General features: G+C 48.9%; 1 protein-coding gene across 1 annotated transcript in view; it reads right to left on the bottom strand.

Moving 5' to 3' along the window:
- Nucleotides 1-2,662: 2,662 nt before the first annotated feature.
- The window catches only part of ITGA3 (integrin subunit alpha 3), a 70,293-nt gene continuing 59,059 nt past the window's right edge, over nucleotides 2,663-13,896 (bottom strand). Inside the window, exons 21-26 of the mRNA XM_044444552.1 lie at nucleotides 11,721-11,837; nucleotides 10,526-10,639; nucleotides 9,293-9,391; nucleotides 7,615-7,740; nucleotides 5,639-5,801; nucleotides 2,663-2,801 (exon numbers count right to left, since the gene is read on the bottom strand). Of these exons, the coding sequence (XP_044300487.1) occupies nucleotides 5,691-5,801; nucleotides 7,615-7,740; nucleotides 9,293-9,391; nucleotides 10,526-10,639; nucleotides 11,721-11,837 (567 nt within the window). The 3' untranslated portion in view covers nucleotides 2,663-2,801; nucleotides 5,639-5,690. The remainder of the gene's footprint in view (nucleotides 2,802-5,638; nucleotides 5,802-7,614; nucleotides 7,741-9,292; nucleotides 9,392-10,525; nucleotides 10,640-11,720; nucleotides 11,838-13,896) is intronic.

Here is a 13,896-nt window from a genome sequence, read left to right as displayed (position 1 = left end):
GAACAGGCCCTCCTCCTCACGGCTATCACAGTTTGGGCCAGAACAAGAGGCAGGTGAGCAACCCGGGTGCCCACCCCCAGCAGGTGACTGACCATGTCTGCTACAGACATCAGTCCCGGCAGCCAGGCCCCAGCAGGATCCACCACGGAGACTTGGATGCCCCGGTGTTCTAGGAACAGTGGTAGGCTGCTCCGTTTCCCTGCCTTTTATATATACCACAATGCTCCCGGCATAGCATTGCACTGGGGCACTGTGAGAAATTAAAATGATGGCTAGCCCAAGCCTCCTGCCACTATTTGAAATGCTGCCCCACCAGGTAAACCTTGCAGGGCCCACCGGTGGAGCAGGGGACCTGCCAAAGGGCCCTTGCCCAGGGCCTCTTAAACACGGACCCTTCCTCACATAGGGATGCTTCCCTGGCATTCCCCAACGGCAGCAAGTGAACCCTGCAGCACTGCAGGGTGGACCAGAAGGGATTTCCAAAGTATGGGAAAATAAAATTCTGCCCCTCCCCACATTTCCAGCCTAGAAGTCTCCTTGGTGCTCCCGAAGGATCAAGAATGCAGCACTAGTGGGACAGAACCTGTCCCTGAAAAGAATCATGGAGCAGGTACAAGAACGAGTGGCCGAAAAGGGACAGCAGTTCTCAGCACAGGAGATGCTCCAGTGGTGATACATCCAGTGTTTACTGTACATTGTTCTGGCACTGGGGAACGAGGCAACTGTAGTCCTAGTGAGGGAACTGGACTCCATACCTCCTCCTCTCCCAGTGACATGTAAGCTCTAATAAAGTTTTTGGGGCAGGGAATGAGAGGTGACTAATCACTAGCAAAGGGGCAAAAGGATCGCAAAAATCTACGGTTGCCAGCAAGCAAAAGTGACCCTGCTAGAATGTGTGCATTAGAGAAGAGATTGTGAAAAGTGCAAGCACCATGGCACGCATGCTTTGGCATTAGCAAGTCACCTCACACCATGGCACCAATAGTTGCCTGTGCTCAGTTATGGGTGTTCACCAACAAGTGGTCTTACACAAGTACCTGATACACAGGTGTGCAAGACATTTGGCTCAGTGTACATTTCTGTGCAAGTTGAGAGCATGCAAGTGCCAGTGGAAATCCAAGTGCCTTGCACAAGCAGTTCCTGTGCAACCATGATTTGTTTATTATATTTATATCTTGTTTCCTTTCCTGCAAGGAACACAAAGTGTCTTACATAATCCTAGTCTCCATTTTTAACATCCTCACAACAACGCTGTGAGGTGGGTTAAGCTGACAGTCAGTGCCTGGCCCAAAGTCACTGAGCTTCACGGCCACATGAGGACACAGACCCAGATCTCCAGAGTCTCAATCCAGCACTCTAACCACTACATCACCCTGGTTCTAACCACACAAGATTGTATACATTCCTGCAAGAAAGCAATTTCACAGAAGCAGTTTTATGACAGTGGTTTTGCAGGCCTGTTGTTCTGAAGGAGTGGACAGGCACATGGTGGGTAGGAGTGGTAGGATCCATCTTCCGCATGCAGAAGGTCCCAGGTGCAGTCTCTAGCATCACCAGGATGGGGAAAGGACTGCCCAAAACTCTGGGTTGTCTAACCTCTTTCATCGTGAGGACCAAATTCAGTTTCAGAGATGCTCTCCCTTTCAGTGATCCCCTTTCAGTGGGGAGCTGGGCCAAAGGCAAAGGGGGACAGGGCCCAAAAGCCAGCCTATTTAGTTGAAAGCTCTTCTGATAGCAAAGTCCAGGAGAAGCATTTCAACCTTCTGAATGCGGCAAAAGCTGGGAAAACACCAAATGATGGGGGGAAAGGGCAATGACCACCTGGTGAACCCGAGTGCTGGACTGAGGCCCCACATTGGTTGTGCTTGGCCTGTGGGCCTAAGGATCGCGACTTCTGCGGCAGATGATACTGAGCTAGGCAGACTCATGGTCTGGCTTGGGATAAAGCCGCTTCTTCCATTCCTGTGCATAGGGAACTGAGGGACAGTTTGGAGCAGTGTTTGCATGAACGAGAAGAATCTTCTGGAAGCCCAGAGGGTGGTCAGAAGGCACACAATGAAGTTTTACTATGAAGCACATTTGGCTCTAGAAGCCGCCGGGAAGGGAGGGTTCCTGCGAGCCTTACAGAAGCTGCTCTGAGCTCCTGGGGAGTGGTAAGTGGGGTATTTGTAATAAATAATAAAATGATCCTGTGAAATCATAACCGCGCCTGAGGAAATGCAGCCATGAGAAAGAACGTCCAGGCCATTAGCTAAGTGCCTATGCACTGCTGTCTGTTTTGGTACATGTGATCCAGTGTAAAGTTAAGTTGATTTTCATGTCTGCCCCATCTCTTCACCCAAATATAATTCTTAGGGCCCTGGCAGGGAGCAGAGGTGAGAAAGAGGAATCCATCAGTGCAAATGAAAACAAAATCAGAAATCTCCCGATTGTGTCTCCTCTTTCACAAATGCCAAGCAGGTCCATCTTGCAAGGATTGTTTTCCTCCATAAGATCAGAGAGTCTGGAAAAAGCGTTGGGTCATCACGAACCTGAGTGGCATAAATTAGGCTCGAATAACAGTTCCTTTCTGCTTTGCTTTCTCTCTCAGATAAAACAAAGCAGCCCATGAGTGTGAAGGGTGGGGCAGAAGGGGGGCTTCAGTAGTATCTCCCTGCTTCCTGCCAGTTTGTCACCCACTGCTTCTTGTGCTTCGGAGGCAGGAATCCCCCAGCCGGTTGGTAGCGCTCCTCCTGCCGGATCCGAACAGCATGGTACTTGGGCATGATTCGGTAGTAGCGGGTTCGCTTGAAAAAGTTGCACTACACAGGGAGAGGGGAGGAAAGTTTAGCAGGATGTGGGGTAAGGAGTCACACACAAACCATACTTGAGAATCTGAGTGAGAGAAAACGTTCAGAGAGCAGAGGCAGGACAAACGAGGAGTAGAAGTTTTATGTAGGAGCAGAAAGGGAACAATAGCAACAAAGGCCAACCCATCTGACCATTTCCCTGTGATGACTGGGCCTAGCAGGCCAGCTGGGTCACTCTTCCCCAACCTTGTGCTTTCCAGATGTTTTGGAGTTCAGTTCCCATCAGCCTCAGCCAGCATGGCTACTGGCCAGGAAAGCTGAGAATTGTAATCCTAAACACCTGGGCTAAGGTGAAGCACAGTGTTGGCTTAAGAACAGAAACACTAGGATACGGTGCACAGCAGAGAGACCTTTGGGATGCCATAATTTTCAACAACAGACCTATGAAGAAAAATCAATCGGCTTCTTTGAGGATTAGCTGCATAGATAAAACATAAATTCTCTAAGGGCACACTCTTATTAATCTTTAGGCAGAGAAACATCCTACAGCCCTTAGCATTTCCCAGGTGTCATGGCTTGTTGGGGGATGCAGGGAGTTATGAGCCCTTTTCCTCTCTAAACATGTATAGAATTGTGCCCAAAATTGCTTTCTTGGGTTAGCTGAACAAGTTTCAGGGATGCTGCTTGCCTCTCCCAATAACCTGCAGATAAAGTCAGATGTTGGAGCGTTCTCACAGGGGCTGCTTAAGAAGCTTCGTTATGAACATCCAGAAGTCCCTGTTCTGCTGCTGCTGCTGCTTCCCTTCCCCAAGTTATTTTTTTAAAAAATCTACAGTTAATGGGAGCCCTATGTTGGAGTCCTATTTGCACCCCCCTGCACACACCTCCAGGTAATTTTTCTCCCCTGGGGGAGTTGCAGGGGACTGGCAGCAAACAGCAGAGGTGTGAGTGCCAGTCTCAAAGTGAGGGCGCCCCCGCGTGCTATCCTCTAGCTACTGGGTGGGATGGAAATAAAATGGGTGATGCCGATGCTGGAGTCTTTTACTTGCAGTGGTAAGAGAGGTGCTGGGGTTGGGATGATGGCCAGCCTGGGAGCCGTGACCTCTGCCTGCTTTGAGACTGAGGGCTCCCAGTGGTGGCACTCAAAAGGCACTGTGCTGCTGTCCCATCTTTCTTCTTCCCCGGACAGATTTAAGAAAAGAGGTGGGAGAGGCAGTGTGAAAACATAGGAGGGTTGCATGTGGAAGACAACGTTCTCCACAAGTCCCCTCTGTAAAATTCCATGAACAAGGCTGGGCAACGAAAGCCTTCTCTGGAAACTCCCCTGGCCTAAACTCTATGCTATGCAAGGGTGGGCAGGCCGGGTGTGCAGTCCCGGACTGAAAAATGGGCAGGATGCTCCCTTTTCTGTCTCTGCTACTGCTTTCTCTCTCTGTTTCTCAGCTATTCCATTTCCCTTCCTTGCTACTCCCAAGAACGTAGGCCAAGGGCCTTGCCGAGGTTGCCCTCCTCTGCATTGTGGCCTTCCCAAGACTGAGCCAGTGACTGGGCTTTCCTTTCACAAGGTCACATCAGAATGGTCATTCGGGTTGGCCCACAGAACAGGAAGGATACAGAGAGAAAGGCCTTATCAGAGCAGTAGGCACCATCCCAGAAGCTGCCCAGGAAACACCTGGTTATTAAAGCCTAGGAAAGGAAAACGTTTGTTAGCAACGTAAGGAAACAGAGAGGTCAACACAGTGATTGACACCTGCTGGAGAGCATTTAGCATGTTGCGGGCGACCTGCTTCGGAGTGACTGGGGACAGATGCTCTGCCTGCGATCAGAGCAACAGTGAGGTGAGGCAGAGGGGTCTTTATTCCTTTCTCCCCTCATCATATCCCTGGTCTGAATCCCTCCAGCTACTCTTAGCTCTGCAAGGGACAACGTCTCTCGTGAGGCAAGTGGTTTGATCCTCAGACTCCTGACTTCAAAACCTGTACCTGGGTGTAAGTCACACTGAACTCGGTGAGAATTACTACAGCCTGGATAGATACAAAACCGTGCTATACAAGAGCCTGGTTTGATCCAGGAGCCTCCTCTCTGCTTGCAAGTGGCTAAAGAGCCTTGCCAATTGTTGTCCTGGCTAATTGAGGACCAGCAGCCTCATTCAACGGCACAGACCTTGCCCACTGGAGTTCTTTTTAAGAAAGTGGTGCCAGGGTCTATGTCACGGCAAGCTTTTCTCTACCTCTTTTCCCTCAACAAGGCCAAAGATACACTTTGTCAGGACTTTACTACATCCTGCTATCCTTTCAGCATGCTGAAAACCAACCATTTCCCTGAGCACAGATGTTCAGCAGCCCTTTCGATGGCAAGACCATCTGCACATGGTCCAGTGATAGAGGGTCTGCTTGGCCTGGAGAAGGACCTCTGTTAAATCCCTGACACATCCCAATTCAAAGGATTGGGGAGCAGGAGGTTGGAAAGATTTATGAATAAAAATATTTATTCATTTTATTCTTTGGCCAGGGTGACTTGACTTAATTTATACTGTTAATTTATATAAAGGAACTTTATTTATGGATGTGAGCCGCCTTGAGGCTTCGGCGAATGGGGTGACATAGAAGTCTCCTAAATAAATAAATAAAATAAACAAAGACCCTGGAGAGCCACTGCCAATCAAAGCAGGCAATACTAAGCTAGATGGACAGATAACCTGACCAGTGATAACTGCCCAGTAGCCACCTATCCTCAACTGGCATATCCAAGTTCCACAGTTTCAGCTCTCCAAGCTAGGGTCTTCTGAAAATTGACAGAGACAGTGAGAAGTAGATCCTGCCCCCCCCCCCCCCCCCCTATTGATTTACCAAGATGCAGGGTAAAGGGGTGGGCAGTATCCCCCCCACCCAGAGACAGGAACTAGTAGCTGTCGGTCAGCCGCTTAGTTTCAGATGGCTGGATCTTCATCATGGCTTTCTGGGCCTTGGCTTCGTACATGGCTCGCGTGCTTGCCCGCCGGAAGAAGCCACACTATGAGGAAGCAGGGGTCAAAGGTCAGGTGCAACAGGGGAACAGTGTACATCGGGGAGGGAGGAAAACAGCCCCTGCAGTCCTAAGCAAGGAAGGGGACTATGTGACCCTCCAAATGCTGCTCCCACCATCATTCATGGTTGGTGATGCTCGCTGAGACTGCAGGGAATTGCAGTCCCCAAAACATTTGGGGGACCACGTATTCACAATTCCTGGTCTCGAGGATGCCTCCTTCAGTGCACATGTGGATAAAGACTCATTTCATTGCAAGAAGACATGAAGCCAGGACTGAAGGGCTAGCTTAAATTTGGCCTTGCTCATCCAAAGAGAAGGAAACTACAGCACCAAAAGACTCATTGTTTCGGACTCTCTGGGGTTTCCATGAGGCTGTCACTCCAACCTCAAGCACAGATAACATGAAGTGGCTCACGATCTTGGGGCAGATAGCACAGGAAGGATGCCACACTCGACAGGCCATACTTCAAGACGACCCAACTGAATGCAGCTCTAGAGGACTAAAAGGCCATGAAGGAGCCAAGCCGTGCATTCAAGACCTCTCTTGCTTTCAGTAGCCTTCAGAAGAAGGGAGCTTGGCCCCAGCTGCCAATGCAGGCAACCACAGCTAGAGGGGGCTTCCAGATTTGTGTCACACACTGCCACTTCCTCCAGATCCACTGGCACTGAGCCCATTGGAGGCAGGGGGGATAGTGCATGTGCTCTGGTAGAGGCAGGTTTTCCATGCTGAGAAGAAGAAATGAGTCTTTCCTTTCCTTCTCTCTCTGTCATCCTGCTCTGCTTATGAATCTCCCACTAGTGCCTGGCTAGTCATTTCTGGGAGACCCAATGCACTGTTAGAATGGAACACAAAAGGAGTGAAGGCAGGAAAACCTTTCTCATCCAGGAAGGTGGAGCAAGGTGGCTTCCTAAACTGGCTTTGGAAGCTTTCCCCAGTTAAGGCCTCCTGAAAGCTTCTGAGTGCTTGAGGCTCTGTGTTACTTTGCCCAGTGACCTCCAGGGTGACGGAACTTGCTTCTGTTTTGTGGACACAAATACAAGCCCAGAAAAGCTTGAATGCACATCCCCTCTGTGACAGAACACTGTGTGAGCTGCCCTTGAAAAACTGGCCAGTTGGATTTGTGCGACTCTTCGGGAATGTGTGCTGCACACAGCATGCTCAAAGCTTCAGTTTGCAGTGGAAGGAGCTGCTGAAAACTCCCCAGTGAGGCACCGACACAGGTGTCTTGGTGGAGGAATCCCGAAATGTCAGTGTGTGATATTAGCATTTACCCTGGGGCACATACCTCCTCAGGGTCCCGTGCCTTTATTTAGCTGGTGGCTTTATTAATGAGAATCTAAATATAGTTCCTGAGCGGCCCAACCAGTTTCCCTACAGTGCAAACTGAGCATGCTAAACACCTTGCCGAGCTCCTTGGCTGCCTTCCAGATTGAGCAAGTGAGCTAAATACCAACTCCAACGTCACACCCTTATGCAAAGATTACATTGCTCTGGATAAAGCTGGAGACACAGAATTAGTTCCTGCGTGGCCCATCGGAAAGTGGCCCTGGCCAGTTTTTGTGACAGCCTCTAATGTCTGAACATTTAGTTCTCATTCAAGACCAACCCATTTGTTGGCAGATCAAGGTATTTCCGTCAGCCCGGAAAATACTGCTCAAGCGTTCTGGCTTGCCACAAGCAATTTTCCCTGCGTTCTTTGCACTGCAGTTTCTGGAGGGTTTCTCTCTACAAGGAGAGCTAAGAGGAAAAGGAAGGAGTCACTGCCCACCCCGATTCCCCAATTGAAAATGTTCTCACCTTCCACAGTGCTAAGATGATGAGCCCCAAAAGCAGAAGTCCGGCTGCAACGGCAACCAACACCAACCACAGCTCAATCTCAGCTGGCTGTTCTTCACTCAGCTCACTGTCAATGTCTACAGTAAACTATAGTCAGGGTGAAAAAAAGGGGAAACGGTCATGCGGTTGGGCAGGGAGACTGGCTGCTTGATGCACACTTAGCCGTCATTGCATTTGGCATCTATCAATCTTCCTATGTGTTCGGAGTGTTTTATATATATGGTGATTCTTCAAGAGTGCTTTGGAGTAGGCTGGTCCCTCTATTGCAAAGCTGGATGGGCAGATGGGGAGGGGCTCAGGCAGAGCCTTCGGGAGCAACCCTTTGCATGTTTAGATGGGGAGTGAACCCTACAGCTCCCGGGATTTCTTAGCCTGGCGAAGAGTGTAGAGCCTCTTCTGGGTAAACATGCATAGCATTGAACCTCTAGGCAATTTTCACTCAGTCGGTGTCTTCGGTGAATGGGTGGTGGGAGAAGAGGGGCTGTACAGCAGAATAAGTGGGCTCACCGCCCCACACAATGAGCTCACCTATTCAAGGCTGCTAATCTCTGGCATCTGCTGTCGATTTTATTGCTGGACTGAGACCCAAACTTCACACAAAGAGCTTTTCCTTTTCTGCTTGTCCACTACATAAGCTGTAGGGAGTACTACTCTATAGCAGTCTAATGCAATTATGCAGGTAGGGAAATATTTTCTTTTGCTTTCAGATACAATGCTTCATTTTGATGTTCCTAAAAGACCCCTGGAAAAGTGCAATTAAAAAAAACAAAGTGAAACTGGGGGATCATGGCATTGTCTAAACAACAATGAGTAAGGAATGAGAAGCACACAATAAATGTCTTGCATAGAAAAGCTCATCATGTATAGTAGGAATGGGCAACTTGCGAGCCTCCAGATGAGGTTGGACTACAGCTCCCATCATCCTCAACCACTGCCTATCCTGGCTAGGGCTGATGGGAGTTGTGCTCCTCCAGACGTTTTGGCCTACAGTTTGCCCACCCCTGCTGTACAGCATGGGATTGGAGACCCTGACCTTGCAGGGCTTCTGATCAGCATTATCTTTCTGTCTGTGTCGGTACACAGATAGATGGAAAGAACCTCCTCCCAGAGCTTCAGCCAATGCACAGTGACTGAGGGTGAGGCGAGTGGACACGGTCCCCCTATCCCTCCATGCATACAACGAACCCTTGGAAAGAGCACGCAAAAAGAGTCCTAGCAGCTGCCTAAGGCCTCCATAGAGCCTTATGCATTGCTCTAGCTGAACCAAAGATGTGTGCAGCGATCAGGTGACTTCCATGGAATGAACTTGGTCATCGCACACCTGAGGAGGATGGGAGGGTTCAGCTGCCCCCCCTGCTTAAGTCCCAGGCGACACCTGGCACGCTGATGTGGGGTGAAGACACTTGCCAGAGCACCAGAGCTAGGCCTGCCTGAGTGAGGGGAACGTGAGGGCAGCTGAGCTCTGCACATAAGTCAATTTAACTAACTGGGTAGCCAGAAGAATGGACCGTTTCTAGTTTTGTGGGTTTAAGCTGTAGAGAGAGAGAGACGTGCCAGCAGGACGATTCTTCACTGGGTCAAGACTGGACGCGATGCAATTTTTAGAGGTGTTGTGCTGCATTAACGCAATTCCACTCACCTGCACAGTATGGTTTCTCATGTTGATTGTGCCGATGTTTGTCCTGAGAAACAGTGTGGCTTGTCCATCCACCTTCACGCGGTCAAAGTCATGGAAGTCCTACGTATCCATGGGGACAGACGGATAGGAAAGGATGTGTGTGTTAAAAGCAGCGGTGTTAAGCATTCCTCCAGTGTATTCTTGCTCACTGAACTTTGAGTATCTGAAGCTTTATTTGATATCTGTGCGGCACTTAGGAACAAATTAGGTGACATACAAAAGAATAACAACAACATCAACAATGACAACAACAAAGATCATGCAAAATCTCCGTGCCCTTGGTGTATACATAAAAGGGCAAGCAGGAAATTCACATCCTCAAGGCCATTTTAATACTGAAGGGGCATCAGTTTAAATCCTTGCCATACCGGCTGAGTTTGAAGTTGGTTTAACCTGCCTCCTCTCTGCATGCTCTTTGGGGAACTGATCCCCCTTCTCTGAAAAGGTGGGAGCTTGGGAAGAGGCTTGCGTGGAACCTAGAACAAGGACGGATGGGAAGGCCGGGTGGGCCAAATTTGTCTCATGGACCAGATGCTCCCCATCCTTGTTCTAGAACTATTCTTCCTGAATGTCCTATACATATATGTGGAAGAGCAAGAATGCTGGCTTAAGGTTTTCATTTTGCCTTTCTGAAGTGTTTTTCATGCAGCATTTTACAAATTTATTTGCAACTGATGCAGTGTGCTGCAGTTTGAGGCGATACCTTGCCAAAAAGGCTCACAAGCAGATGTAGGCATACCCTATTTGACCAAAGATATTGACATTCCTGGCACAAAACTCAGAAGTTAAATCCTAATCATGAACACAACTTGGACTAAGTAAAGACTGTATCAGGGGTAAATGCTGTGTGTTTTCTGGGAGGGGAGTTACCCTGCAGAAGAAACTAAGCCCCACTGACAGAATATACACACATCGGTGTTATTGATAAAATTTGCATTTTTGTCCTGCTGTTTGTCCAAATAGTACAGGGCAGCAGATGTGATTTCCCCTCCCTGTTTATCCTCACAACAACCCTGTGAGGTAGGTTAGGCTGAAAGATAGTGACAGGACAAAGTCAGCCAGGGAGCTTTTCAACCTAGGTGGAGATTTGAACCTGGGTCTCTCTGGTTCTAGTCCAGCCCCCTAACTTTTGCACTAGCCTTAGCCAAAGCCATTGCAGAAAAATGGAGATGAGAGAGTGGAAAGGGCACATACCTCGATGAAGGTGCTGTTCCAGACCCGTGCCCGGACCTTGATGTTTGTCACAACTCCCGTGTCCTGCAGGGGACACTCAAACCAGATGCAGCGAGCCGTGCCCCTGGAACAGCTCTGGGATCCCAAAGAAGTAGAGGAGAAGAAAGATGGGCCGGGGTGAATGGCTCAGAGATTAATGGGAGGACTCCTCCATGTGCACAGTCTAAGGAATTCTGGGCTACCTCCTTTGGAACAGCTGCATAGGACTTGCAGGGAGGGGACAAGTGGAGGATCCTTCAAAACCTGTCAGCATAACTCAGTGTGTCCAGGCCCCAAATCCTATGCCAGCACCTGCTGCCTAAAACACTCACACATGTATCCCTGTCACTGAAGATGAGAAAGGCCAGCAAGGTGTGATGGGGACCAAGTCTGCATAGCCCTGCCTCCTCCCTCTGGAGAAATGTGCACACAAGCACATAGGATACCTCCTGATGGAAGGTTCTGAACACCGCCTTAAATCCAGATAGTCCACCTTCCCTGGTGCCTTCTAACCTGGCACCCTCCAGATGTTTTGGACTGGAACTCCCATCAGCACCAGTCAGCATGGCCAGTGGTTGGGCATAAGAGGATGTACAGTCCCACACGTTTGAAGGGCACCAGGTGCGGGAGAGGGCTGCCCCAAAGCAGGAACGGCTTCGCCACCTTTCTGAGTGGGGAAACTCTCAGGACTTGGACCAGGCGTATTTGCTGTCCCAAGGCCAACCCCAAGGCCAGGCAGCAAGGCTGGAGAGCTGAAACGGGCACGGTTTGACGAGCCCTCCTTGGGCTGGATGACATTAGGGGTGGTCCTATGCCCCCCGACAGCACCCAGCCCTGGCTGAAGTGACTCACACCGCCACTCTGTGGCACATGGTTTGCAACTCTCTCTTCTGATTGGACGGGAGCCATTGATATGGCCCCATGCAGGTTGCTGGGGCTGATGGCTCCATTGCCAGCAGCCACAATGCTCCGCTGCTCTCTGCTTACGCTTTCTTCCCACAGCCCTGTGCGCTGCTCCACTTTACTGCAGACTGTCTCCTAGGACTGTCTAACCCAAAAATGTCCCCGATCTTACGGGATGATGGATCTCACCGCTGTCCTTGGGAAGGCAGGCCCTGGACCATTCTACCACAAGCTGGCTATAGGAGCAGAAAGGGCGTGAAAGGCAAATACGCACCAGGGATGTTTCCGACTTGGCTTTCTTGGAAGCTGCCAAGGTGATGGGAAGCTCTCCGTCTGGAGTGGCTTGCAGCTCACGCTTCCTCCGTGCTGAGGTGCTTGTATGATTACTCAGCTGAAAGGGGAAAGGACTGGTTAGCTTTCTCTTTCTGCAATTCTACCTGCTTAAGAATGTGGCACAGAAGGGAATGGGGAGGAGTGCTTCATCTGAGGGGTGGGGCTGTTTTTCTGGAGCCTAGCCTTTGTTGGGCACAAGAAGAAAGGCCTCTTATGGGTATGTTTAAGACTCGGGGGCCAGGTAGAGGCAGGCAGGCAGGCTGCAGGAACAACATGGAAGCATCAACATCAAGGCTCTGAGGAAATCAGCTCTTAAAGACTGGAAAGAAAATGTGTGTTTGGCCGCTTCAAAAAGACAGGTTGATTTTTATTTTGGATCAGCTGGTAAGTCCTGATGATAACCTTTTTTCCACTTTATGCACCTATTAAAAATGGGTACATTAGAATTTAGGTTCAGTCCTGCTGCTTTTTGCAGCTTCAGAACTGTCTCTATCGTTAGAAGAATTGATTGAGACTGGGCAGCCACGATATTGATTATTTGTAAATAAATATGATTTACAAGTCCATAGGCAAGAACAGAATGATGAATTGGAGCAGCCCGTTTTGGCCCATCAGTGGTGTTCTTCAGTGAGGAAGTCTGATTCAGCAAACGTCTGTTTCAAATATACAGGACACCACCATGTCTCTTTAATTAAATTAGCCATTTTTTTGGCGGTGCAATGCAATTAATACCTTTCTTATCCATATGTCTTGGCAATGTCCAGTGGCTGCTTCCTTTTGAAAGGAGGTAATAACTCAAATTTTGTGATGGAACATTCTTTAACATTCAGTGATGAATATATCCTTCTTAAGAATCTGCCCATCTCTTGGAATTTAATGCAAGGTCAACACAAACAAATCTCCCATGCATTTTTGACAGCTACAGCATTGAAATGATAATTAGCCACTTGCAATAATACAATGGGTAAAAGAATTACTGAAATTTTCAATTTTTGAATGGGTAATCTTTTGGCATAATTTATGAATGGACAGATTTATTTATTATTTTTCAATTTATATCCTGCCTTTTTCCTACAAAGGGCTCAAGGCAGCTTACGTCATTCTCCTCCTCCATCTTATCCCCACAACAACAACCCTGTGAGGTAGGTTGGGCTGAGAGTCTGTGACTGGCCCAAAGTCACCCAGTTGGCTCCATGGCTGAGCGGGGACTAGAACCCAGATCGCCTGAGTCCCAGTCCCACGCTCTCAACCACTACGCCACACTGGCTCTCTGGACATTTATGGACATTTGGGCTGCCTGAATCACCTTTCCTAATAGTTGCAACATATATAATAAATATGCAAATCATGTTGGATAATGTTAAATGTTATGCTAAATTTTATCTAAAACTAGCATTTTATTTGATTTTGTTCATTTTATTTTCTTCGCCATTGTTTAAATTGTCTTTTGAAACATCCAACAAAAGATCATTTTTAAAACTGCAAGCATCAAGTTCTGTGAAGAAACAAAACAATGATCTGAATTCTGCACATTTACGCCACTTCCCAGTCCCACAAATGGTGACAAGTCAGTAGCAGCCACCCCAGAGTACTGCTCGGGGCCCTGGCGAAGCAGGCGTCACAGGCTGAGCCACGGGCAACACAGGGGACACGTGCTTTTGCTGCTCTTGCTGAGTGGCTCGCTCATTGCTTCTTGCAACCCACAGGGGGATACGGTTCGGATAACCTCTAGCAACTCCTTGAACAAGCCATGGGCCGTCCAGCTGGCTCACTGCCTCAAATCAAACCACTGGAGGGAGTAATTCAGCTTCACGTGTCCAGGCAACCCACCACTGCTAGCTACCCACGGCAGGTTACAAATCATGCAAACCCAGTCACTGTGTAGGCGTGGTGGCTGCAACTCGTGCATTCATTATGGGCATGTATGTATCATCTTGTTTGCTAAGAGGCCATTAAGTGGATACGGACATACACGAATGGCATGCACAGATTTCAAAGGCAACTCGGCAGCCAGAGCTGGAGTTCTGCTAGTTTCCAGGAGCAGCACATGAATAATGCAGTGGTAGCCACAGTGCGGCAGAATTTGGGGGTGTGAGGAATCCTGTTGTACCCAAACA

The sequence above is a fragment of the Varanus komodoensis genome, unplaced genomic scaffold (genome assembly GCF_004798865.1).
Source record: "Varanus komodoensis strain SLA01 unplaced genomic scaffold, ASM479886v1 scaffold45, whole genome shotgun sequence".
Taxonomy (NCBI): Eukaryota; Metazoa; Chordata; class Lepidosauria; order Squamata; family Varanidae; genus Varanus; species Varanus komodoensis.
Note: the sequence above shows the minus strand (reverse complement) of the source record. Positions and strands in the feature narration are given on the sequence as shown.